This window comes from Stegostoma tigrinum, chromosome 42 (genome assembly GCF_030684315.1).
Source record: "Stegostoma tigrinum isolate sSteTig4 chromosome 42, sSteTig4.hap1, whole genome shotgun sequence".
Lineage (NCBI taxonomy): Eukaryota > Metazoa > Chordata > Chondrichthyes > Orectolobiformes > Stegostomatidae > Stegostoma > Stegostoma tigrinum.
In genome coordinates this window covers 2,086,163-2,111,500 of record NC_081395.1, presented here as the reverse complement: position 1 = coordinate 2,111,500, position 25,338 = coordinate 2,086,163, and the positions used below count along the sequence as shown (strand labels likewise).

The following is a 25,338-nucleotide window of genomic DNA, read 5'->3' as shown; positions in this document are numbered from 1 at the left end:
TGTGTGTGTGGATGGGTGTGAGTGTGTCTATGGGTGTGGGTGTGGGGGTGGGTGTGTGTGAGAGTGTTTGTGTGGGTATGATTGTGTGTGTGGATGGGTGTGAGTGTGTCTATGGGTGTGGGTGGGGGTGGGTGTGTGTGAGGGTGTGTGAGAGTGTTTGTGTGGGTATGATTGTGTGTGTGGATGGGTGTGAGTGGGTTTGTGTGTGTGGATGTGTGTTGGTGTGTCTATGGGTGTGGGTGGGGGTGGGTGTGGGGGTGGGTGTGTGTGAGGGTGTGTGAGAGTGTTTGTGTGGGTATGATTGTGTGTGTGGATGTGTGTTGGTGTGTCTATGGGTGGGGGTGGGTGTGTGTGAGGGTGTGTGAGAGTGTTTGTGTGGGTATGATTGTGTGTGTGGATGGGTGTGAGTGTGTCTATGGGGGTGTGTGTGTGTGTTGGTGTGTCTGTGGGTGTGTTTGTGTGGGTGTGGCTCTGTGTGTGAGGGTGTGTGTCTGTGCGGGGGTGTGTGTCGGGGGGGGGGGTGGGGGGGTGGTGTTGCTCCCCGCACCAGGCTCCAGCCTCTCGGACGGCGCGGGCCCAGGATCATGTTCTTCCTCCGGACGCTCCGCATTTTCCTGACGGTCCGGCCGCGGGGAATCTCGCTCCGCTCCCACAGACAGCGCTGCGGGCCGCCTGCCCCCGGTAGGAGCCCGGGACTAGAGTTACTCGAGCCCGGGGATTTGGTTCAGACTAGGCCCCATACGGTGTAAAGGGGGCGATGAATATGAGGGGGTCAATACTCACTGTGGGAGGGGGGTAAATACTCGTAATGGGGGTTAATACTGTGGAGGGAGGTTAATACTATGGGAGTGGGTTAATGCTCACTATGAGGGTGTTAGTACTCACTGTGGGGGGGTTAATGCTCGCTGGGGGAGCTAATTCTCACTCTGGGGGTGGTTATAGACAATAGACAGTAGGTGCTGGAGTAGGCCATTTGGCCCTTTGAGCCAGCACCACCATTCATTATCCTGTCACAATCAGTATCCTGTTCCTGCCTTATCCCCATAACCCTTGATTCCACTATCTTTAAGAGCTCTATCCATGTCTTTCTTGAAAGTATCCAGAGACTTGGCCTCCACGGCCTTCTGGGGCAGAGCATTCCATATATCCACCACTCTCTGGGTGAAGACGTTTCTCCTCAACTCTGTTCTAAATGGCCTACCCCTTATTTTTAAACTGTGTCCTCTGGTTCTGGACTCACCCATCAGCGGGAACATGCTTCCTGCCTCCACAGTGTCCAATCCCTTAATAATCTTATACATCTCAATCAGATCCCCTCTCATCCTTCTAAACTCAAGCGTATACAAGCCCAGTCACTCCAATCTTTCAACATATGATAGTCCTGCCATTCGGGGAATTGACCTTGTGAACCTACACTGCACTCCCTCAATAGCAAGAATGTCCTTCCTCAAATTTGGAGACAAAAACTGCACACAATACTCCAGGTGCGGTCTCACCAGGGCCCTGTACAGCTGCAGAAGGACCTCTTTGCTCCTATACTCAATTCCTCTTGTTATGAAGGCCAGCATGCTGTTAGCTTTCTTCACTGCCTGCTGTACCTGCATGCTTGTTTTCATTGACTGATGTACAAGAACACCCAGATCTCGTTGTGCTTCCCCTTTACCTAACTTGACTCCATTTAGAGAGTAATCTGCCTTCCTGTTCTTGCCACCAAAGTGTATAACCACACGTTTATCCACATTAAACTGCATCTGCCATGCATCCGTCCACTCACCTAGCCTGTCCAAGTCACCCTGTATTCTCATAACATCCTCCTCACATTTCACACTGCCACCCAGCTTTGTGTCGTCGGCAAATTTGCTAATATTACTGTTAATGCCTTTGTCTATATCGTTAATATATATCGTAAACAGCTGCGGTCCCAGCACAAAACCTTGTGGGACTCCACTGGTCACTGCCTGTGAATCCGAAAGGGACCCGTTTATCACTACTCTTTGCTTCCTGTCAGCCAGCCAATTTTCAATCCAACTCAGTATTTTGCCCCCAATACCATGTGCCCTAAATTTGTTCACTAATCTCCTATGCGGGACTTTATCAAAGGCTTTCTGAAAGTCCAGGTACACTATATCCACGGGTTCTCCCTTATCCATCTTCATAGATACATCCTCAAAAAATTCCAGTAGATTCGTCAAGCACGGTTTCCCCTTCGTAAATCCATGCTGACTCTGACCTATTCTGTTGCTGCTGTCCAAATGAGTCGTAATTTCATCTTTTATAAATGACTCCAGCATCTTTCCCACCACTGACGTCAGGCTAACCGGTCTGTAATTTCCTGTTTTCTCTCTCCCTCCATTCTTGAAAAGTGGGACAACATTTGCCACCCTCCAATCCGCAGGAACTGATCCTGAATCTTTAGAACCTTGGAAAGTAATTACCAACGCGTCCACAATTTCTAGAACCACCTCCTAAGTACCCTGGGATGCAGACCATCAGGTCCCAGGGACTTATCAGCCTTCAGACCTAACAGTCTATCCAACACCATTTCCTGCCGAATATAAATACCCTTCAGTTCGTCCATTACCCTCGGTCCTTCAGCTACTATTGCATCTGGGAGATTGCTTGTGTCTTCCCTGGTGAAGACAGATCCAAAGTACCTATTCAAGTCATCTGCCATTTCCTTGCTCCCCATAATAAATTCACCCGTTTCTGACTTCAAGGGCCCAATTTTAGACGTAACCATTTATTTTCTTTTCACAAACTTAAAAAAGCTTTTACTATCCTCCTTTATATTTTTGGCCAGTTTTCCTTCATAGCTCATTTTTTCTCTGTGTATTGCCTTTTTAGTTATCCTCTGTTGCTCTTTAAAACTTTCCCAGTCCTCCGGCTTCCCGCTCATCTTTGCTATGTTATACTTCTTCATTTTTGTCTTTATACAGTCCTTAACTTCCCTCGTCAGCCACGGCTGTCCCTGCCTCCCCTTAGGATCTTTCTTACTCTTTGGAATGGACTGATCCTGCACCTTCTGCATTACATCCAGAAATACCTGCCATTGTTGTTCCACTACCATCCCTGCTCGGGTATTGTATCATTGAACTTTGGCCAGCTCCTCCCTCATAGCTCCATAGTTCCCTTTATTCAACTGTAATACTGTGTTAATGCTCATTGGGAGATCTAACGCTCACTTGGGGAGTTAATGCTCACTGTGGGGTGGCTGTCAGTGTTTAAGGTGTTCTCTGTGAGAGGGAGACAGTTATCTAAGGTGCTCACTGTTGAGGGAAGGCTATCTAAGGTGCACACTGCAGTGGAGGGAGGCGGGTATTGAAAGTGCTCACTGGTGTGGAGAGAAGGGTATTGAAGGTGCTGACTGGTGTGGAGAGAGGGGTATTGAAGGTGCTGACTGGTGTGGAGAGAGGGGTATTGAAGGTGCTGACTGGTGTGGAGAGAGGGGTATTGAAGGTGCTCACTGGTGTGGAGAGAGGGGTATTGAAGGTGCTGACTGGTGTGGAGAGAGGGGTATTTAAGGTGCTGACTGGTGTGGAGAGAGGGGTATTTAAGGTGCTGACTGGTGTGGAGAGAGGGGTATTGAAGGTGCTCACTGGTGTGGAGAGAGGGGTATTGAAGGTGCTCACTGGTGTGGAGAGAGAGGTATTGAAGGTGCTGACTGGTGTGGAGAGAGGGGTATTTAAGGTGCTGACTGGTGTGGAGAGAGGGGTATTGAAGGTGCTGACTGGTGTGGAGAGAGGGGTATTGAAGGTGCTCACTGGTGTGGAGAGGGGGGTATTTAAGGTGCTGACTGGTGTGGAGAGAGGGGTATTTAAGGTGCTCACTGGTGTGGAGAGAGGGGTATTTAAGGTGCTCACTGGTGTGGAGAGAGGGGTATTGAAGGTGCTGACTGGTGTGGAGAGAGGGGTATTGAAGGTGCTCACTGGTGTGGAGAGAGGGGTATTTAAGGTGCTCACTGGTGTGGAGAGAGGGGTATTAATGGTGCTCACTGGTGTGGAGAGAGGGGTATTGAAGGTGCTCACTGGTGTGGAGAGAGGGGTATTGAAGGTGCTGACTGTGTAATTGGCACTTAGTGAGTCAGTGGGGTGAGTTTATGAAGAGGTTGTTTGAGGATTTTACGAAGTGGACAGATTGAATGTTGCCAAATGGTTGGGAAACTCTGGGATGTGGTTAGTTTTTCATTGGAGCCTTCGCTGCAGGTTTATCCTTCCTGTCCTTGGCTGGCTTCAGCGTCATACAGCATGGAAACTGACCCTTCAGTCCAACCAGTCCATGCCGACTGTAATTCCAAACTCAACTAGTCCCACTTGCCTGCGCTTGGCCCATATCTCTCTGGATATTTCTTATTCATATACTTTTCTAAATGTCTTTTAAACGTTCTAACTGTACCCACATCCACCACTTCCTCTGGAATTTCACTCCACAAATGAACCACTCTGTGTAAAAAATAAATTGCTTCTCATGTCTTTTTAAAATCTTTCTCCTCTCACCTTAAAATATGGCTCCTAGTCTTGAAATCCCCCACCCGAAAGAAAAGGCACCTACCATCCACCCTATCTATAGAACATAGAACACAGAAAAGTACAGCACAGTACAGGCCCTTTGGCCCACGATGTTATGCCATGGATTAATCCTAATCCAAAAATAAAATAACCTAACCTACATTCCCCTCAATTCACTGCTGTCCATGTGCATGTCCAGCAGTCACTTCAATGTCACTAATGACTCTGCTTCCACGACTACCACTGGTAAACTATTCCATGCGCTCACAACTCTCTGGGTGAAGAACCTCCCTCTGACGTCTCCTCTATACCTTCCTCCTAACATCTTAAAACTGACCCCTCGTGGCAGTCAATCCTGCCCTGGGGAAAAGTCTCTGGCTATCGACTCTATCCATGCCTCGCATTACCTTGTACACCTCAATCAGGTCACCTCTCTTCCTCCTTCTCTCCAGAGAGACAAGTCCAAGCTCAGTCAACCTCTCCTCGTAAGACAAGCCCTCCAGTCCAGGCAGCATCCTGGTAAACCTCCTTTGCACCCTCTCCAAAGCCTCCACAATTTTCCTATAATAGGGTAACCAGAACTGGACATAATATTCTAAGTGTGGTCTCACCAGGGTTTTGTAGAGCTGCAGCATAACCTCGCAACTCTTAAACTTGACCTCCCTGTTAATGAAAGCCAAACACCATATGCTTTCTTAACAACCTTATCCACTTCGGTGGCAACTTTGAGAGAGCTATGCACTTGAACACCAAGATCCCCTTATATACCTCCATTATTTTATAAACTTCTGCAAAGCCACCTCTCATCCTCCTATATTCCAGTGAAGAAAGTCTCAGCCTATTCTATAACTCTAACCCTCCTGGTAAACATCTCAGCAACATCCTGGTAAATCTCTTCTGAGCCCTCTCGAGTTTAACAGTATCCTTCTTATAACAGAGACCAGAACTGCACACAGCATTCCAGAAGAGGCCTCACAAATGTCCTGTTTGACTGTAACATAACATCCCAACACCTGTACTCAGAGACATAGGAGGAACTGCCGATGGTGGAGAATCTGAGATAACAAGGTGTGAAGCTGGATGAACACAGCAGGCCAAGCAGCGTCAGAGGAGCAGGAAAGCTTGATATTTCGGGTCGGGACCTTTCCTCAGAAAAAATTTCATCCAGCCTCACACCGTGTTATCTTCTGTACTCAGAGGTCTGAGTAATGAAGGCAAGCATGCTAAATGCCTTTTTTACCACCCTGTGATGCAGAACTTGTGAAGATGGGAGGAGCCTGACTGTCCAAAAGAGTATAAGATAATAAAATGTGAGGCTGGATGAACACAGCAGGCCAAGCAGCATCTCAGGAGCACAAAAGCTGACGTTTCGGGCCTAGACCCTTCATCAGAGAGGGGGATGGGGAGAGGGAGCTGGAATAAATAGGGAGAGAGGGGGAGGCGGACCGAAGATGGAGAGTAAAGAAGATAGGTGGAGAGAGTATAGGTGGGGAGGTAGGGAGGGGATAGGTCAGTCCAGGGAAGACAGACAGGTCAAGGAGGTGGGATGAGGTTAGTAGGTAGCTGGGGGTGCGGCTTGGTGTGGGAGGAAGGGATGGGTGAGAGGAAGAACCGGTTAGGGAGGCAGAGACAGGTTGGACTGGTTTTGGGATGCAGTGGGTGGGGGGGAAGAGCTGGGCTGGTTGTGTGGTGCAGTGGGGGGAGGGGACGAACTGGGCTGGTTTAGGGATGCAGTAGGGGAAGGGGAGATTTTGAAACTGGTGAAGTCCACATTGATACCATATGGCTGCAGGGTTCTGGATAAGAGAATCCCCTTCCTGCTCCTCTGATGCTGCTTGGCCTGCTGTGTTCGTCCAGCTCTGCACCTTGTTATCTTGGACAAGAGAATGTCAGTTTTCTTTGAGTGTCACTGCAGGTCTGATGGCCTGCTTAAGGTGTAACGGTTGTGCATGATTGGAAATTCAGTCAGTATTATTTTTGCAGATCACATGTTCACTGACCTGCAGAAACAAACAACCTGGGACACAATCTACCAGAAGAGCCAGGGTCAGCCCTTTCAGTACTTTGACTGGTTCCTGGGATACTCCTCACTGAAGGGGCTGCTCCTACAGCTGTTGCGGGACATGAAGAGTGAGGCTTCACTCAAGCTGCTGGATATTGGCTGTGGTACCTCGGAGCTGGGCCCCCGCCTGTACTGTGAGTGCCCATTCCCGCTCCATGTCTACTGTGTCGATTTCTCTCCAATTGCACTTGCCATAATGCGAGCACAGACTTCACAGCTGCCTCAACCTGTCAGCTCAGCTTCCCAACTGCATTTTGTACAGACAGACATCAGGGATCTCTCTGGCTTCCAGCAGCAGAGCTTCAATCTCATCCTGGACAAGGGAACACTGGATGCACTGCTCCAAGCAAATGGTGAGCTGCACTTATGGAGCATGGGAGGCTGGCGAACAGTACCATTGCTCACACGACTCTCTCCCTTCACAACCAGCACTTGCTGGGAGCACAGTGTACTCTCTGACCCTGGTGGGGGGGGGGTAACTGTCTAGTACTCTCTGACCCTGGTGGGGGTGGGGGAGCTGTCTAGTACTCTCTGACCCTGGTGGGGGGGGGGGGAGCTGTCTAGTACTCTCTGACCCTGGTGGGGGGGTAACTATCTAGTACTCTCTGACCCTGGTGGGGGGGGGGGAGCTGTCTAGTACTCTCTGACCCTGGTGGGGGGGTAACTATCTAGTACTCTCTGACCCTGGTGGGGGGGTAACTATCTAGTACGCTCTGAAACTGGTGGGGAGGGGGGAGCTGTCTAGTACTCTCTGATCTTGCTTGGGGGTAACTGTCTAGTACTGTCTGACCCTGCTGGTGGTGGGGAGCTGTGTAGTACTCTCTGACTGTATGGTGGTAAGTGGTGGTGGGGGGGGGGGGAACTGCTGTATTACAGTCTGACCCTTTGGGGGTGGGGGAGGGGACCTGGGGACCTGTGTATTGCTTTCTGACCCTGTGGGGTTGGGGGGGAAACCTGTGTATTGCTGTCTGGCCCTGTGGGGGGGTGGGGAGGGGGGGAACCTGTGTATTCCTGTCTGGCCCTGTGGGGGTGGGGGGGAATCTATGTATTACTTTCTGACCCTGTTAGAGGATGGGGGCTATCTCGTACACTCTGATCACAGTTTGTTTTTGTACAGATGGAGGTGAGACAGCTTGCTGTGCCCTAACAGAATCACTCCGAATGCTGAGCCCCGGTGGCTTAATGCTGCAGGTATCAGATGAGGATCCTGATGTGCGGATTGTTTGGTTGGAGAGTCTCCGTCTTGTGACTGTTACTGTGCTCCAAGTGGACACTGAGAAAAACACTGGTTATTTTGCTTACATTATCAAACCAATGAGTACACAGTGTTGACTCATTCTGACCTAGCAAGGCCTCTGCTTTGGCAAATAAAACAGTCCTGCTCCCACACCACCTCCCATGCTTACATCCCTCAGTTGCAGACCCCTGAAGCTGGGATTGGAGGTAACCAGCCCGTCATTCTGCTATGCTGTGACAACCGCTTTACCCAAGTGCCTGTAGAGTGGGGACAAACAGTTATGTCCTGCACAGTCAATAACTGGTAAATAGCCATGGGCTGGGCTGTCACCCTGGTTCAGTGCCTAAGTCCTGCATCTGCACCCACCCCAAAGAACAGGAGAGGAGAGAATGTGCAGAAAAAATCTAAGGAACACCTCTTGAAACAGTCTCAATTTGCTTTAAATAAATTTAGTGATTTATAATGAGCTTGTCTGATGCTGTAACACTTTTGGGAATTTTCTCAGAGAGTGACATAGTATTCCCTTGCAAAGGGAATGATGGAGCATGGGCCCTGGGCAGCTGATAACTATAGCTCAGTGAGCTGCATTCAGCAGCACCCAGTCAGATGCTTGTGTGGGCTGGGCATGACAGTAGATCAGTAATCCAGAGGGCCAGACTAATGCTGTGGAGACACTGGATCAATCCTACCACAGCACCTGGTGGAACAGGAGTTCCATTAATAAAATATGGACTAGATTGCCAAACTTAGTCACAGAACTAATCACTAAATTATCATCAGTTGTTGTTGAAATCCGTTTTGATGGCCAATGTTCTTTAGAAAGGAAATCTGTTGCCCTTACCAGGTCTGTCCGACTTGTAACTCCAGGTCCACAGCAGTGTGACTGACCTAACTGCCCTCTGGCCATGTAGGGATTGGTAATAAATGCTGGACCAGATAAACCAGATGTAGAGTGAGGAGGTGGCAGTGCTCAGACAGAATTTCGAGTAAAAACCAACAAAGAACTTTATTAAATCATTAACTTTACAGCAAAACTGTGGCATGACAATGTTGACGAGGGGTTGTGATGGTGGGAAAGGAGAAAGCAAAGGGGAGGATAATGAAATCACCAGTAAAACTATATACAAACTCTGGGTGCAGCTGGAGCTGCAGACACAGCAAAATATTTTCATTCTCACGTCAACATAATGACCCCTTTCCAGAATCCACACCCCCCCCCAACACTGAACAGAAACAAATGGAATGCAAATTGGTGAAAAATTCTGAAGTTTGGGAGATGTGGCATTGAGGTAAAATTCTATGGATATTGGAAACCAGAATAAAAATAGAAAACGCTGGTGATGCTCAGCAGGTCTGATAACACCTGCTTGTGAGAGCAGAAGGGCAGAGACTGGGAGCAGAGGGCAAGGCAACGGCATATGGAGGTTTCCCGAATGCTGAGCTTCCTTCTTACTGGAAACCGACTGACTTTTCAATAAGGAGTGAAAGACAGCAGCCACAAAGATGGGATTTACAGCCGAAACCTGTCATGCTGATGCCATATTTCTGAGAGTTGGTAGCCACAAGAAGGATTCTGTGGGAAATTTGGGGAGGACGGGTATGTGGTTTTACGAAGGGTGTGGTGCCAGCAGTTCCCCAATGGCTGGGCATGTTTTCTAGGCTGAGCAAAGAATGTGTCTGAAAGTAGCAGTGGTGCGAGCTGAGGCCTAACCACAGCGCTCTAACTCAGTGTCGATCAGAGAGTGTGTGAAACACCCAGAGTGCACAGCAAAAAAAAAGTAACTTCAATAAAAACAAAAGTAAAATTCTTCCAGTAAAAATCATCATGGCCCAACGGGCCTGTTCCTGGACAGTTTTAACATGTTGTAACTAATCCTGTCAGACTGGAAGATGATAATCAAAGATCGAGTTTTACATAGAATCAAAATCAAACTCAAAAACAACATACAAAATTGAAGCTTCATCTCACCCTTTGTAAAGGACAGCAGGCTGTGAGGACTGCTCTCTCAGCAACTGGAGGAGCTGTCTTCAACTGGAAAAGCTTCATCGGAGTCCTGCTCCGGGGGAGGGAGGTGGGGGGGGGGGGGGTGCTGCCGATTAGACAGACAGACAAGTTGGGGGTGGGGGTAGGTGCCCATTTCAGATTAACAGGCCTGTGTTGTATAAAAATTCTCCAAAGCTCGACAAAATACACCGTGACTTGAGTTCATTTTGCCAAAGTCTGACCAGGTTGGATGAGTGCATTGCTGGGCAGTTGGGGGTCAGAGCTCAGACTCTGTCCTGGCTCCACATTCTCCTGGGTCTTCACCCCCCCTGTTACTGCACAGAAACAGGGCATTAGGTCAGTGACTTGGCAATACTTCTCCACCATTGCACCCAAAATTCACCCACATTGCACTCAAATACCCCCTACATTGCTCCCCACATTCCTCACTCAATATCCCCACATTCGATACCCCTCTCAATAAGTTACTCATCATCCCGATGTGGAAATATATTACTATTCCCTTAGTGTCACTGGATCAAAATCCTGGAATTCACTCCCTCAGGGTATTATGGGTCAACCATCACCAGATGACTGCAATGGTTCAAGAAGGCAGCTTACCCCTACCCTCTCAAGGGGTAACAAGGGAGGGACAATGAATGCTGGTCCCACCAGCAAATACCACAGCCCTAGCTTGCTTCAACTTACTTCCTCCAACCCCAACCTAACAATACTCTCTTCCCTCAATAATCTCCCATTCCTCTGACTTCACCCTGCTCTGTCCCCGCAATCGCTCCCTCCCTCCCTCCCCAACGTACCTGGCTCTGTATCAGCCTGGACTCTCTCTCCAGCCTGGGGGACCAGACCCTCTCCCTCGCCTCCCTGCTCTGCCATGAGAAACTCCTCTGGGGGCCAGCGCAGCTCCCCGCTCTCCACCTCACTCACGTCAGTTGGCTCCACCACAATGGATGGCAGGCGGTCCTTGAGTTTGCACTGACCTTCATAGGAATCACAGGGATCAGGGAAGATCTAGGAGAGACAGAGCAGGGAAGAGAGAAAGGGACATGGAGAGAGAGGAAGATGCAGAGAGAGACAGAGACATGGAGTGTGGAAGAGAGATAGGATGATGAAGGAGAATATGTGGGGGAGACAGATAGGGACATGGAGAGACAGAGTTGGAGGGGGGGGGGAGGAAGACAGGAAGAGACACAGTGGGACAGAGAGAAAGGGAAATGGAGACACAGATTGGGCAGGGAGAGAGGGAGAGACAGGGGGAGGAAGACAGGAAGAGACACAGTGGGACAGAGAGAAAGGGAAATGGAGAGACAGATTGGGCAGGGAGAGAGGGAGAGACAGAGTGGCGGGGGAGAGAGGAAAATGGAGGGACAGAGTGGGGTTTGGGAGAGAGATAGGGACATGGAGAGACAGAGTGGGTGGGGGACAGGGAGAGACAGAGTGGCAGAGATTGAAAAAGAGATAGACATGGAGTGACAGTGTAGGGGAGAGAGAGAAACAGAGATACGTGGAAGGCAAAAAGAAAGAGACAGGGACATGGCGAGATATGGGAAGCAGAGAGAGACAGAACAGAATATGAGAAAGGGAAAGCACGAGTTGGACATAGACAGTACAGGAGAGGGAAAGAGATATGGGAAGCCAGTTTGGGAGAAAGTGGGAGGAGGAGAAAAAAGATGGAAACAGGTGAGAGGATTGGAGATAAGGGAGGGGAGACGATGAGGCGTTCATCGGAGAAAAAGAGGGGAGAAAAACCTAGATTATTGAGAATTACTTTCCAGTTACTCAGTGCTTCTGCAAGTTTATTAATGCTTAGTCTTTTTGTTAAATTACTAAACCTTGGTTTAGTGGAGCTGGACTGGTGCAGATTCACTCTGCTGGCTCAGGGCCCAAAGGAATAGTTAAGCTTCTCCTCCAGAGTAGGAAGGAACCTAGGAGCTAGTGTAGTGTAGATGAGTGAACGTGTATTATTGCTGGTCGAAATGGGAGGTTTACTCACTGGAGGGGCATTGTCTGTAAAACCAAATTCAAAACTGATGGCTTTGGACAACTCCGTTTTGCCTAACCCAAAGGCCAACTGACCGATACACTAAACCCAGAGTTCTCCGACAGTTCACACGCACTGACCCCTCTAGGCACCATTTGTAGCCCCTGAACCCTCAAACTCCTCACTCATGGAGCCAAATCATTGTGCCTTCCATCAGGAGGAACAGAGCACAAGTGCAATGATGGTGCAGGCCCCTGTGAAGTGCAAACTGCTTGAGGGAGACTTCATATTAATGCATTAATGGTGATTAAGGTCACACAGTAATATTGAACGGACAGATAATTAAGAGAATTTACAGGAACATTTGAAGCTGGAGTGAGGCCAAGGAGCTGCAAGAATTTGAGATGGAATGTGTCTTCCTCACAGCGGGCCAACAGGGAGCAACCACAAAAAAAAGAGAGAGAGAATGGAAAAGACTGTAAATGTGAGAAGGACAGGAAAAGCCTCCAGGTAAAGCTGCTCTTATCAGTCCCAGCTCAATACTGTCTTGTACCCATTGTTCCTGAACATTGGACTGTCACTTTGAGTAGTGGATCATGAGGATTTGGTGAGTAGAGCACTTAATTCTTAATATACTTCTAGGTTAGATCTAGCTGCCTCTGTTTATTGCACACATAGTTACTATAATTACTCTGGGCTACTCTCCTACTCCCAGTTCAGTTTTTTGAAAAGCCTAGTGGAGTTTAATTAAATATTTTGCTTTGATCCAAATGAAGTTGGTTTGTATTCAGCCCCACTCACCCTTTAACTGAAATTTACTGTTTGTATAAAACCTAAAGGAGACCCACAGTCTTTCCTGGGTGAGGTGGGGGGGAATGGTACAGGAACAGTCCGTCCTCTGGGCAGGGTGCTTACAGGACCCATAAGTTCTCTTTGGGGGAGGAGGGGAGGTTGGGGCTGGTTCTGGACCCACAGAATCCCCCCCGCTTCACTGATCAGTGAGACAGGATCCACAGTCTTCCCTCCATCCCCCAAACCTCCTTGGAGGGTTGGGACAGGGCCCACAGTCATCCCTCCCCAACACCCCATTGGAGTGGTTCAAGACCCAGTCTCTCCTGGGGGTGGGGGTGGTGTGGCAGTGCTGGATCAACAGCCCATCCCCATGGCGTTATAGAGGACCTGCAGTCTCACCCCCGACCCTGACTGGGGGGGGTGGGACAGGAACCATAGTGCCTCCTGCAACCACAGGATATATCAGGAGTGATCGAGGAGTATGTCAGGAGTCGATCCAGGAGTGATTGAGTGAAAAAAATGTGAATCTTAGATCACACGGCCACAAAGAGAGCCAGTAGAACAAATCTAGTAGAAATAAAATGGCAGAGATTTGAGGAGATATTTCAGAATACTCAGGAAAAGAGACATTCAGCGAGCAGGGAGGATTCCAGTGGTAGAACATGCTAAGTGAAGAGGCTGAAGATTGGGTGGAATTGAAAACAGCAGCATATGATCGTGCAAAACTGAATGACAAGTTCAAAGATTGGACAGGATAGAGACAAATGAAGAATGACTAAAAAGGTTAATAAGGAAGGAATTACTAGATTGAGAAATATAAACATGTAATATAGGTTTTTACCAGGATACAAAAAGGAAAACTGTACCTAAAGTAATGCTAGGCCTCTCGAGACAGTGCCTGGGGACTAATAATCTAAAATAAGGAAATGGCAGATGAATTGAACAGATAATTTGCATATGTTTTCACTGTAGTGGATACAAATAACACCCCAGAAATAACTGTGAATGAGAGGTTGAAAGGGAACAAGGAACTTAAATTGTAATCACCAGGGAGACGGTACCAAGAAAATCATAAGAACAGAAATTCAACAAATCCCTGTATCTTGCAGGCTTCATTCTCTGGTATGAGAAGTGGCTGGTAGTTGATACAGAAATAGTAGGAACTGTCGATGCTAGAGAATCTGAGGTAACAAGGTGCAGAACTGGATGAACACAGCAGGCTGAGCAGCATCATAGGAGCAGGAAGGCTGACATTTCGGGCCTAGACCCTTCTTCAGAAAAAGGATCTAGGCTCGAAACATCAACCTTCCTGCTCCTATGATGTTGCCTGGCCTGCTGTGATCATCCAGCTCTACACCTTGTTGTCTGGTAGTTGATACATTAGCTTTAATTTTCCAAAATTCCCTGGATGCTGGAGACAGAATGCAGGCGACTACAAGCCAGTTAGTTTAACAGGGAAAGATTACAATGGTTATAGCAGGGCACTTGAAAAAATACAGCCAGAATAAGACTGAACCGTGGATCGGAGTAGCAGCAGACCAGTTTGGAAACAGTCCAGAGTGGGACGTGCAAGCCATCACTTACCTGCAAATTGGAGAAGTACTCCATCTCTTACACTCTCCCCACTCTCCCTCTCTCTTCCCCCAACCTCTCAGCAAGTGAAAGGCCATTTGATAGGGAAGCAGACAGGCATTTCTGTGGCCCTAGCCATTGTATGCTTCCTCTCTGGTGCCAGAATCAAGGATGGAGTTGTCCATCCTGACAGCAACCATGTAGGTAAAAAAAGAAGAGGGAAGTGGTCCTAAAATTAGAGTTTAGGGAGTGGGGCAAGAGGTAAGAGGCAAGCAGGACCTCGTGTGGACTTGTTGGGCCAAAGGGCCTGTTTCCACACCATAGGGAATCTAATCTAATCTAATGCAGCCATCTCAGGAGTGCGCCAAGTATGATGTGACTAGAAAATAGGATGATTGAGAGAATGAAAACATGCCTGGAGAAATGGTGCAGTAGGGTGTGTGTTAGATTTCAGGGTCAGTGAGACCTGTGCAAGATTGACAGGTCACAACTTAACGAGGCCAGGATTTATACTGTGATGTAGAATGTGTGATTTAGATGTGTTTTAATAACATTTGTGTCATGTGGGGATTTTTGGATTTTGAAATTGTGACATGTGGGTTTTCTGCATATCTGAAGTTAATAATTAACTTGTGAGTATTTCTGTAGCCATTGTTTACCTTACAATTTAGTAAAGTAAACCATTATGCTTTTCAGGTCTGTTAGAAATTTACAGGCATAAGGCCTTTTAGGCTTAGGGGAAACATCCATAGCTTTGAGGCAGAAAATGTTTTAGATTAAATTTCCTACAGTGTGGAAACAGGCCCTTCGGCCCAACAAATCCACACTGACCCTTGAAGCATCCCACCCAGACCCATCCCCCTATAACCCACACACGCCTGAACACTACGGGCAATTTAGCATGGCCGATCCACCTAACCCGCACATCTTTGGACTGTGGGTGGAAACCGGAGCATCCGGAGGAAACCCATGCAGACACGGGGAGAATGTACAAACTCCACATAGACAGCCACTCGAGGCTGGAATTGAACCTGGGTCCCTGGCGCTGTGAGGCTGCAGTGCTAACCACTGAGCCACTGTGCCGCCTCAGTTTTCTTCCAGTTTCACTTCGAGGTTTGAGTTTTCTTTGTATGGCATTTGAACATTTTTAAGCTGTTCAGAGGAGATCTGACTGGGGTCAGAAGCAGCAAATTTTTTTTGTAAAGTTATTTTCAGAGTCATTAAGGAAATAGAAAAGTTTAATTCGTGCAATATGTAGACCACGAATCTGCAACCTTTAGCAGCTCAGGAAGTCTAAACTTTCAGTTGGTATGTTTATATGAAATGACACCACAGTTCACAAGACAGGGAAACATAAAAATGAATGTTAAAGATTTTTAGAATGAAATGTAACCTCTAGATTTGTTATGAAGCAATGGTGTTGAGAATAGGTTGAAATTTTGTCTTGGTGTTTGATTTGAGATTTTTCTAACAGTATTGAGGAGGAGAATCTAATGGTATTGGGGAGGGTTTAAACTAATGTGGCAGGGAGATGGGAACCAAATGTGGAGGTTAGTGAACAGTAAGGAGGTAGTAACTAAAGCCTGTAAGGAACTAGATAATGAAGTCACTGTGACTAAAAGGGAAGAGGAGGCACAGAGCAGATGATGAACGCAAAGGGACAGGTGGTCTGAGGTGCATTTGTTTTAAAGCAACAAGTGTAGTAGGTAAGGCAGATGAATTTAGGGCTTGGATTAGTATGTGGGAGCATGATGTTATTGCTATTACTGAGACTTTGTTGAGGGAAGGGCAAGATTGGCACCTAAATATCCCAGGATATAGATGCTTCAGGAGGGATAGGGAGGGAGGTAAAATGGGTGGAGGAGTTGCATTACTGGTCAAAGAGAATATCACAGCTGTGCTGAAGGAGGGCACTATGGAGGACTCGAGCAGTGAGGCAATATGGGCAGAGCTCAGAAACAGGAAGAGGCAGTAACAATATTGGGGCTGTACTACAGGCTTCCAACAACAAGTGTGAGATAGAGATACAAATATAGTCAGATTATGGAAAGATGTAGGAGCAATAGGGTGGTGGTGATGGGAGATTTTAATTTTCCCAACATTGACTGGGATTCACTTAGTGTTAGGGGTTTAGATGGAGCAGAATTTGTAAGGAGCATCCAGGAGGGTTTTATGGAGCAGAATGTAAATAGTCCAACTTGGGAAGGGGCCATACTGGACCTGGTGCTGGGGAATGAGCCCAGCCAGATGGTTGAAGTTTCAGTAGGGGATTACTTTGGGAATAGTGGTCACGATTCCTTAAGTTTTAGAATACTGATTGACAAAGTCGAGAGTGGTCCTAAAGGAAGAGTGCTGAATTGGGGGAAGGCTAACTGTAGCAAAATTTGGCTGGAACTAGGAAATGTGGATTGGAAGCAGCTGTTTGAGGGTAAATCCACATATGATATGTGGGAGGCTTTTAAAGAGAGATTGATTAGAATGCAGGACAGACATGTCCCTGTGAAAATGAAGGACAGAAAGGACAAGATTAGGGAACCATGGATGATAGGTGAAATTGTCAGACTAGAGGAAAAAGGAAGCATACGTAAGGTCCAGGCGACTGAAAACTGACCAAGCTTTGAAAGAATATAGGGAATATAGAACCAATCTGAAACAAGGAATTAAGAGAGCTAAAAGGGGTCATGAAATATTTTTAGCAAACAAACAGAGTTAAGGAATATCCCAAAGCCTTTTATTCATACATAAGGAGCAAGAGGGTAACTAGAGAAAGGGTTGGCCCACTTAAGGACAAAGGAGGGAAGTTATGCAAGGAGTCAGAGAAAATGAGTGTAAGATTCTTAATGAGTACTTGTGTCGTTATTCACTGAGGAGAGGGGCATGACAAATGTTGAGGTTAGGGATAGATGTTTGATTATTCTAGGTCAAGTCGCATAATTGGGGGTGGGGAAGTGTTTGGTATCCTAAAAGGCATTCGGGTGGACAAGTCCCCAGGTCCGAATGGGATCTATCCCAGGTTACTGAGGGACGTGAGAGAGGAAATAGCTGGGACCTTAACAGATATCTTTGCAGTATCCTTGAGCACGGGTGAGGTCCCAGAGGACTGGAGAATTGCTAACGTTGTCCCCTTGTTTAAGAAGGGTAGCAAGGATAATCCAGGTAATTATCGATCGGTGAGCCTGACATCAGTGGTGGGGAAGCTACTGCAGAAGATACTGAGGGACAGGATCTATTTACATTTGGGGAAAAAATGGGCTTATTAGTGATAGGCAACATGGTTTTGTGCCGGGAATGTCATGTCTTACCAACTTGATAGAATTCTTTGAGAAGTGACAAAGTTGATAGATGAGGGAAGGGCTATAGATGTCATATACATGGACTTCAGTAAGGCTGAAAAGGTTCCCCACGGTAGGTTGCTGAAAAAAGTGAAGTCGCATGGGGTCCAGGGTGTATTAGCTCAATGGATAGAGAACTGGCTGGGCAACAGGAGACAGAGAGTTGTAGTGGAAGGGAGTTTCTCCAAATGGAGAACTGTGACTACTGGTGTTCCACAGGGATCCGTGTTGGGACCACTGTTGTTTGTGATATATGTAAATGGTGTGGAGGAAGATAACGGTGGACTGATTCGCAAGTTTGCAGATGACACTAAGATTGGTGGAGTCGCAGATAGTGAAGGGGACTATCAGAGAATCCAGCAGAATATAGATAGATTGGAGAGTTAGGTGGAGAAATGGCAGATGGAGCTCAATCCAGGCAAATGCGAGGTGACGCATTTTGGAAGATCCAATTCAAGAGTGCACTATATGGTAAATGGAAAAGTCCTAGGGAGAATTGATGAACAGAGAGATCTGGGTGTTCAGGTCCATTATTCCCTGAAGGTGACAATGCAGGTCAATAGAGTGGTCAAGAAGGCAGACGGCATGCTGTCATTCCTTGGATGGGGTATTGAGTACAAGAGTTGGCAGGTCATTCTTACAGTTCTCTAGGAATTTGGTTCGACCACATTTAGAATACTGCGTAGAGTTCTGGTTGCCACATCACCAAAAGGATGTGGATGCTTTGGACAGGATGCAGAGGAGGTTCACCAGGATGTTGCCTGGCATGGATGGTGCTGGCAATGAAGAGAGTTTGAGTAGATTAGGATTATTTTCATTAGAAAGACGGAGATTGAGGGGGGGACCTGATTGAGGTCAACAAAATCATGAGGGGTATAGACGGGTGGATAGCAAGAAGCTTGCTATCAATTACTAGGGATCACAATTGCAAGGTGAGAGGGGAGAAGTTTAAGGGAGATATGCGTGGAAAGTTCTTTATGCAGAGGGTGGAGGGTGCCTGGAGTGCATTGCCAGCGGAGGTGGTAGGGGGTGGGCATGATAGCGTCATTTAAGATGTATCTAGACAGATACATGAATGGGCAGGGAGCAAAGGGATACAGATCCTTGGAAAATAGACGAGAGGTTTAGATAAAGGATTGGCGCAGGCTTGGAGGGCTGAAGGGCCTGTTCCTGTGCTGTAATTTTCTTTGTTCTTTGTTCTATTCTAAATCTAGACAGCTGAATATGTTTTTTTTCCTCATTTTGATGCTGTGTCTAATAAAGAGCTGTTTGGTTGATGCCTTCTGTAACTAAGTTTCGGTGACCAGCTCAGTGACTAAAGATCTATCAGACCAGGTTTGACTCTGGGATCTGACTTGTCCTGTCATACCGTCAACAGGGATCATAACAGCAGATCTAAAGAGATTCTTGACTAACAAGGAAGCGAATCAGGTATGAGCAGGAATGGTCAGTAATCAGATCAGCCATGATACTATAGTATGGCAGAGCAGGCTTGAGGGAGGCCGAATTCATATATCAGGGAAGATAGCTGAATGGGGACCACTCACAGCAGAGGAATGAGTGTGAATGCGAAGCAGGTTAGGAAGGTACTTCAGTCACTAACAGGTTTAAAGGCAGTGGAAAACTATGGAATCGGGCACAGGAGGAGGCCCGTCAGCAAAGCACATCGACTTGGCAGACAATCATTTCCCAAACAATCCATTTGATTCTGTGCCAAGAACTCTGATTTCTCAGGAACTCAGCAGCACAGATTCAACAAGTTATTTATACATTTATATAAAAATAAATTTCTTCTAGACTGGCAAAAATAAAACTCTTGGAGATCATCATCTGCCCATCTCTCATCTCTCCCCACCATTACATACAGCCTCCCTGTCACCAGCCACCTCTCACACAATTTTCCATCTCCCACCATCTCACATCCCACCCCTCACTCTGTCTGTTCTCTAGCACCAGCTCCCTGTTTCTCACATTGACACCCCTACCTCACTGATTTGCCCACTGATTCCCATGCTATCTGCCACTCCTTATCATAGCACTTCCCTGCACCCCACCACCCAATGTCACCCCCAAGACCTCTCCACACTCAGCTTCCCCCTCCCGAATCAGTTCACCCGCGCTCCCACCCACACTGCCCCCAGTCAGTTCACCCGCGCTCCCACCCACACTGCCCCCAGTCAGTTCACCCGCGCTCCCACCCACACTGCCCCCAGTCAGTTCACCCGCGCTCCCACCCACACTGCCCCCAGTCAGTTCACCCGCGCTCCCACCCACACTGCCCCCAGTCAGTTCACCCGCGCTCCCACCCACACTGCCCCCAGTCAGTTCACCCGCGCTCCCACCCACACTGCCCCCAGTCAGTTCACCCGCGCTCCCACCCACACTGCCCCCAGTCAGTTCACCCGCGCTCCCACCCACACTGCCCCCAGTCAGTTCACCCGCGCTTCCACCCACACTGTCCCCAGTCAGTTCACCCGCGCTCCCACCCACACTGCCCCCAGTCAGTTCACCCGCGCTCCCACCCACACTGCCCCCAGTCAGTTCACCCGCGCTCCCACCCACACTGCCCCCAGTCAGTTCACCCGCGCTCCCACCCACACTGCCCCCAGTCAGTTCACCCGCGCTCCCACCCACACTGCCCCCAGTCAGTTCACCCGCGCTCCCACCCACACTGCCCCCAGTCAGTTCACCCGCGCTCCCACCCACACTGCCCCCAGTCAGTTCACTCCCCCCCCACCTCACACAGTGTTCCCCTTTGTCCCCGCACCCTCCTCCACTTGGTATCTGTACCTGGAAGGGCAGCCTGTTGTCATCATGTTTGAGACCCATTTCTTCAGCAGAAGCCTTACAGCTGTTGATCATCACATCAGTCATGGTGGCTCTTTACTCACAGGGTCCTAAGAACAACAAATTCAGGAAAGATCCCATCAATGTCTGGTGCCACTCACCCATTTGGGCCTCTCTGCACTAGCTCCTGACCATGACCGTTCTCCCCATTCCTCAAACACACACCAGGTGCTGGATCTCAGCTCATGGCCTACTGCAGCCTAATGCCTACACCACCTTCCACCACCAGCAAACTCTTTCATCTCTCAGCCCCCAGCCCGCCTCCCCCACCTCCCCCCCGCCCTCCCCTCAGGCCCGGAGCCCCAGTCTCCCACCCCCAGCCTGCACACCACCCCGCCTCCCAGCCTGACTCCACTGCCTCCCTCACCTGCACCCTGAGCCCGACTCCCCCATCTCCCTGCACCCCCAGCTCAGCTGGAGGAGTGTGGGGCGGTGTCTCTCCGGGTACAGGAGAGCGAGGTCGGGGGCGGGGGGAAAGGACATCGCTCTGGCTGGAGGAGAGTGGGCAATGGGTCTCTCTGGGCAGTGGAGAGGGAGGGGTTTCTTCGAGTAGAGGGTAACTGGTCTTAGTTCTGATCAGTCAGTCAGTCAGAGCCGAAGGCAGACAGTCAGTATCAAGGACTGGGACCCTGATATCTGTCTTGCTGGAATGAAGCCTGTCATCACTTTTTCACACGAACACAGGTTCCCAGCTATTTGATAAGACACCAGCATGTGCTGCAAATGTCAAACAAATCACATTGTTTTTCAGGGGCACTTGGCGCTTAAGATAAAGCAGAGTGCACCCCCCCACTTACATGTTAATGACAGGATAGGAGGCATCGCTGTGTCATTGTTGGGGATCTGGGGCTGACTGACTGCTGAAGGTTCTGACTCACTCAGCATGGGAGCATCTCCATGAAACAATCCGCTTCATTCGCTGATAGTCATTCAGCTCAGGAAGACCCAAATAACCTAGTTAGTGTGAACCATTCAGTGACTACACAATATCTCTCTGGGACCTCAAATCCTCCTCTCAAAGTCTGGTTACCTGCTCAACCTTGGCTCACAGGAAGCATCTGTGATAGACAGACTCCCTTTTTCAGATGGGTGCTCAATGGAGGGACTCAGTCAAAACCAAAATAGTGATCAAAGTTTCTTGATTTCTTTTAACCTTCAAAAATATGGACAATAACCCACTGTAACAATAACTTGGAGCTGGAGGAACTACTTTAGAAATAAAACCAAGTTACATTTATTATTCAGAAATTTTCTCTCAAATATTCAGCCAGTATTGGTGATTCTACATGATTTCTAAACATGAAGCTTTCCAGATAAGGAGAAGCCAACATCCTTGATTTAGCTTTACTGTGTACAAACTGGTGTCTCAGTTTCCAACTTACATTTTGAGAAATACTGGGAATGAACTTGCCAATATTCTGAGGCAGTGAAAGTATTTTTCATTATGTAGCTCCTCCTCGCACCTTCAGCTGACAGTCACATGTAAGGGGGCCCAGTTTACGATCTCTTACCCACCCTTCCAACCATGTAGAGGACAGTCACGTGCCACCCCTCTCCCACAACATCCCCGGATTAGTGTCCTGTACCCCCCCAACCTCCGGGTTTCAATCTTGTATCCCCCATACCCCTGGGTTACAGTCCAGTACCCCCCAATACAGTCAGGTACCCCACACCCTCAGGTTAGTCATTTGCAGGGACTGCCCAAGAGCAGGCAAATAGTGACAAGAACGCGATGCTGAAGAGGAGAGGAATTTATTTGAAAGGAGTAGGTCTGGTGAACTGCCATTTGTAAAGCAACATTGTTTCCTGTTGTTGAACAATTTTTCAGCTGCTTGTGGTTTTAAATATAATGAGAAAGGCCCAGGCACACTGTCTGTCTGTAAACAGCTTGGCCCAGATTCTGAGGCAGCACCGCACTGGCAGAGGGTCAGCGCAGACGGAGTACTGCACTGGCAGAGGGTCAGTACTGAGGGACAAATGCACTGTCAGGGGATCAGTACTGAGTGAGCTTCGCACTGTTAGGATGGTTCTCTTTTGTAGGATAAGTGCTGAGGGAATCTGCACTATCAGTTTGGTCCTGAAACTTGTATCACGAACTGCATTGATAGAAACCAATTTATTATTTGTCGAGCTATTTGAGAAAGCAGGTGGGACTAATCAGACAGGTTTTTTCAAATGCACAGCACAGACACAATCTGCTGAATGGCTTCCTCGTTATAATATGTTCAAAGTCTGTGTGCTGTTTTGCGAGTTTGCTGTGCTGTTGTGTTTAGTTGTTTTTTTACATCACATGTAAAAATGGTGAAAACTTTAGGAAAATCCCTAGGATGTAAAAGATGTTGAATAAAAGGTAAGTTCTTTTCTAGAATATCCATCTCATAGGAAGTAGGAAAGTCGCGAGCATCACTTGCAGCATTTTAAATGGGAAAGGTAAATTGACAAATGAAAAGGATATTTGATTTCAAATGTCCTTGTGCTGCAAAGCAGACAGACACTCAGGTCTGATCTGCCAGCTGGTTCAAGAATGCAATGCCACTCACTTGTTGGAGCTGTAGAATATGGGAAAGTGAACCCTTATTCCTGCTCGTCGTGTTGTATGAACTATCCAGTAGGTTTGCTGTCACCATCCTCTTTCCCAGTCAAGATCTACAGGACAACCCCCCCTGCCGTAAAGTGTGTTGGAGGAAAATCTCCTGGTAGTCTAAAAGGGACAAAGCTTTTGTCTTGAGCAAACTGAACTTCTTTAAATGATAGGTACATGTGACATTGACAAATAGACATTGTTACCCAGACTGTGAGGAAGGCCCAGGAGCTGGGGTTGTGTCTTAGATGCTCAGCTGGTCTCCCACTCAGCCCACATGATGTCAAGATAGTGGGTGGTGCTTCAGGCACTCTTCTGCATTAACCCCTTCACGTCCGTATACAGCAGCCTTAAGAGTTCATCTTTCACTGTCCCCTGGTTTCAATCTGCTCATATGAAGATAAGTCAGCAGTTGTGGATAATTGAGATATTACAAACCCAAAGCATACAGGGCTGAGGTAACATGACTCCAGCTGTTCAATGCCAAGATATTACAACCCCTTGAAATGCAGGGCAACCTTACAATCCCAGGTGTGCTGAGCCAAAATATTGCAACACCGGTACATTGTGGTATTACAATCCCAGGATTGGGATTGAGCTAAAATATTCCAATGCTACTACACACAGCTGAGATATTAGAATTCCAAGAATGTTTTCTTTTATAATATTATAATGTCTGCAAAGACATCTGAAACAAAATCAGAAATTACTGAAGAAACTAAGTGGACCCAAAACATTAACTCTGCTTTCTGTCCACTGATGATGCCAGCCAGACTTGCTGAGATATAATCCCTGAAGCAAAAAGATATTGCAATCCCAGGAATGAAGATTTGATAATACAGTTCCTGGTGCACAGCGATATTGTAATTCCAGGTTTGGATATATTATATCCCCTCGTTCAGAGTAATAATTGTAAATTCAGGTATGGAGTTGGTGGTCTAGTCTATATTCAAAAACTAAGCGGCTAACCTAAATGAGAATGCTACTACCATCACAGACTTCATCAGCAAGTGCACGGAAGATTGCGTGCCAAAGAAATAATTCCAAGTATTCCCAAACGGAAACCTTGGATGAACCAGGAGATCCACTCCATCCTGAAATCCAGGTCTCAGTCGTTCAAGTCGGATGATCCTGATCTTTACAGGGAATCTAGGTATGACCTTCGCAAAGCTGCCAGGGATGTCAAGAGACAAACTCAGACTATATTCGAGTCCCAGACCAACAACACAAACGCACGTCAAATGTGGCAAGGCTTAAGCATTGAAATGGGGTACAAAGCAAGGTGGAGTAGAATTGCTGGCAACAATACATCCCCCACCCTCTTGATAAGCTTAATGCGTTCTCTGCTTGTTTTGAACAGGTCAGTGAAATGATGTTACCTGCTCTAACAGCTTCAGGTGCACCTGTACCCACTGTCATTGCCACAGATGTCAGATCAGCCTCTGTGGATTCACTCTCAAGGAAAGTGACTGGCCCAAATGGAGTCCCCAGCTGTGCACTCAGATCCTGTATGGTCTTGCTTGTGGGAGTATTTGCAGACATCCTTAACCTCTTGGTACTTTGATCTGAAGTTCCCACCTGCTTCAAAGTGGGAAGAAGATGCTTTCTCTGGTGCATCTATAAAAATTGGTAAGACTCATTGTGGACACATCGAAATCTCTTAGCCTTCTGAGGAACTGGAGGAATTGATGTGCTTTCTTGACCATAGTGTTGACATAGATGGACCAGGACAGATTGTTGCACTATCATCCCAAAGCCAAAGAAAAGTCAGGCAGCACGTCTTAATAGCTATCAACCTGTGGCTCTGACATCCATCATTAAGAAGTGCTCCAAGAGGTTAGTAATGGCTCACATCAAATCCTGCTTCCCAGATTGCCTTGATCCTCTACAATTAACTTTAGCAAGCAATGGGTCCACAGCAAATGCCATCTCCCTAGCCCTACACTCATCCCTGGACCATCTGGCTAACAAGGATACCTACATCACATTCCTATTTATTGACTTTAGCTCCAGCTTCAATACCATAAGTCCAACGAAATTCATCTCAAAACTCCAAGACCTGGGGCTCTGCTGCCCCCCTCTACAATCTACAACCCATAGGCACAATCAGTCTGGATACGTGACAACACCTCCTCAATAATCCTTAACACTGGTGCACCGCAAGGCTTGTACTCAGCCCCCACTATACGTCTTATACACTCATTACTGTGTGGCCAAATTCTGCTCTAACTTAATTTACAAATTTGCTGATAACGCCACTGTAGTTAGTCAGATCTCAAACAGTGACGAGACGAGTACAGGAAAGAGATACAGAGCTTAGTGGTATGGTTGAAAGACAATTTCTTCCTCAATATCAGCGAAACAAAGGAGCTGGTCATCAACTTTAGGAAGTAGAGCGGAAGACAATGGTGCTGAGGTGGAGATACT

The 25,338-nt window shown here is 47.6% G+C and overlaps 2 protein-coding genes across 13 annotated transcripts in view; one reads left to right on the top strand and one right to left on the bottom strand.

Annotated features, from left to right (window-relative positions):
- Positions 1 to 8,270, top strand: part of cskmt (citrate synthase lysine methyltransferase) — a 57,736-nt gene extending 49,466 nt beyond the window's left edge. For 3 of the 5 annotated variants that reach the window (XM_059641525.1, XM_059641524.1, XM_059641527.1), the window contains 2 exons: positions 6,489 to 6,920; positions 7,685 to 8,270. In XM_059641525.1, coding sequence (XP_059497508.1) covers positions 6,494 to 6,920; positions 7,685 to 7,899 — 642 coding nt within the window. In that variant the 5' untranslated portion in view covers positions 6,489 to 6,493 and the 3' untranslated portion in view covers positions 7,900 to 8,270. Of the gene's footprint in view, positions 1 to 532; positions 682 to 2,956; positions 3,078 to 6,488; positions 6,921 to 7,684 lie in introns of those variants that run through there. The other 2 variants (XM_059641526.1, XM_048524878.2) reach the window with 2 other exon arrangements.
- A 514-nt stretch (positions 8,271 to 8,784) lies between these two features.
- The window catches only part of LOC125449203 (protein LBH-like), an 83,837-nt gene continuing 67,283 nt past the window's right edge, over positions 8,785 to 25,338 (bottom strand). For 7 of the 8 annotated variants that reach the window (XM_048524884.2, XM_048524887.2, XM_048524883.2 and 4 more), the window contains 3 exons: positions 20,274 to 20,380; positions 10,607 to 10,817; positions 8,785 to 10,123 (listed from right to left, as the gene is read on the bottom strand). In XM_048524884.2, coding sequence (XP_048380841.1) covers positions 10,011 to 10,123; positions 10,607 to 10,817; positions 20,274 to 20,357 — 408 coding nt within the window. In that variant the 5' untranslated portion in view covers positions 20,358 to 20,380 and the 3' untranslated portion in view covers positions 8,785 to 10,010. Of the gene's footprint in view, positions 10,124 to 10,606; positions 10,818 to 20,273; positions 20,381 to 23,117; positions 23,298 to 25,338 lie in introns of all 8 variants that reach the window. The other variant, XM_048524885.2, reaches the window with a different exon arrangement.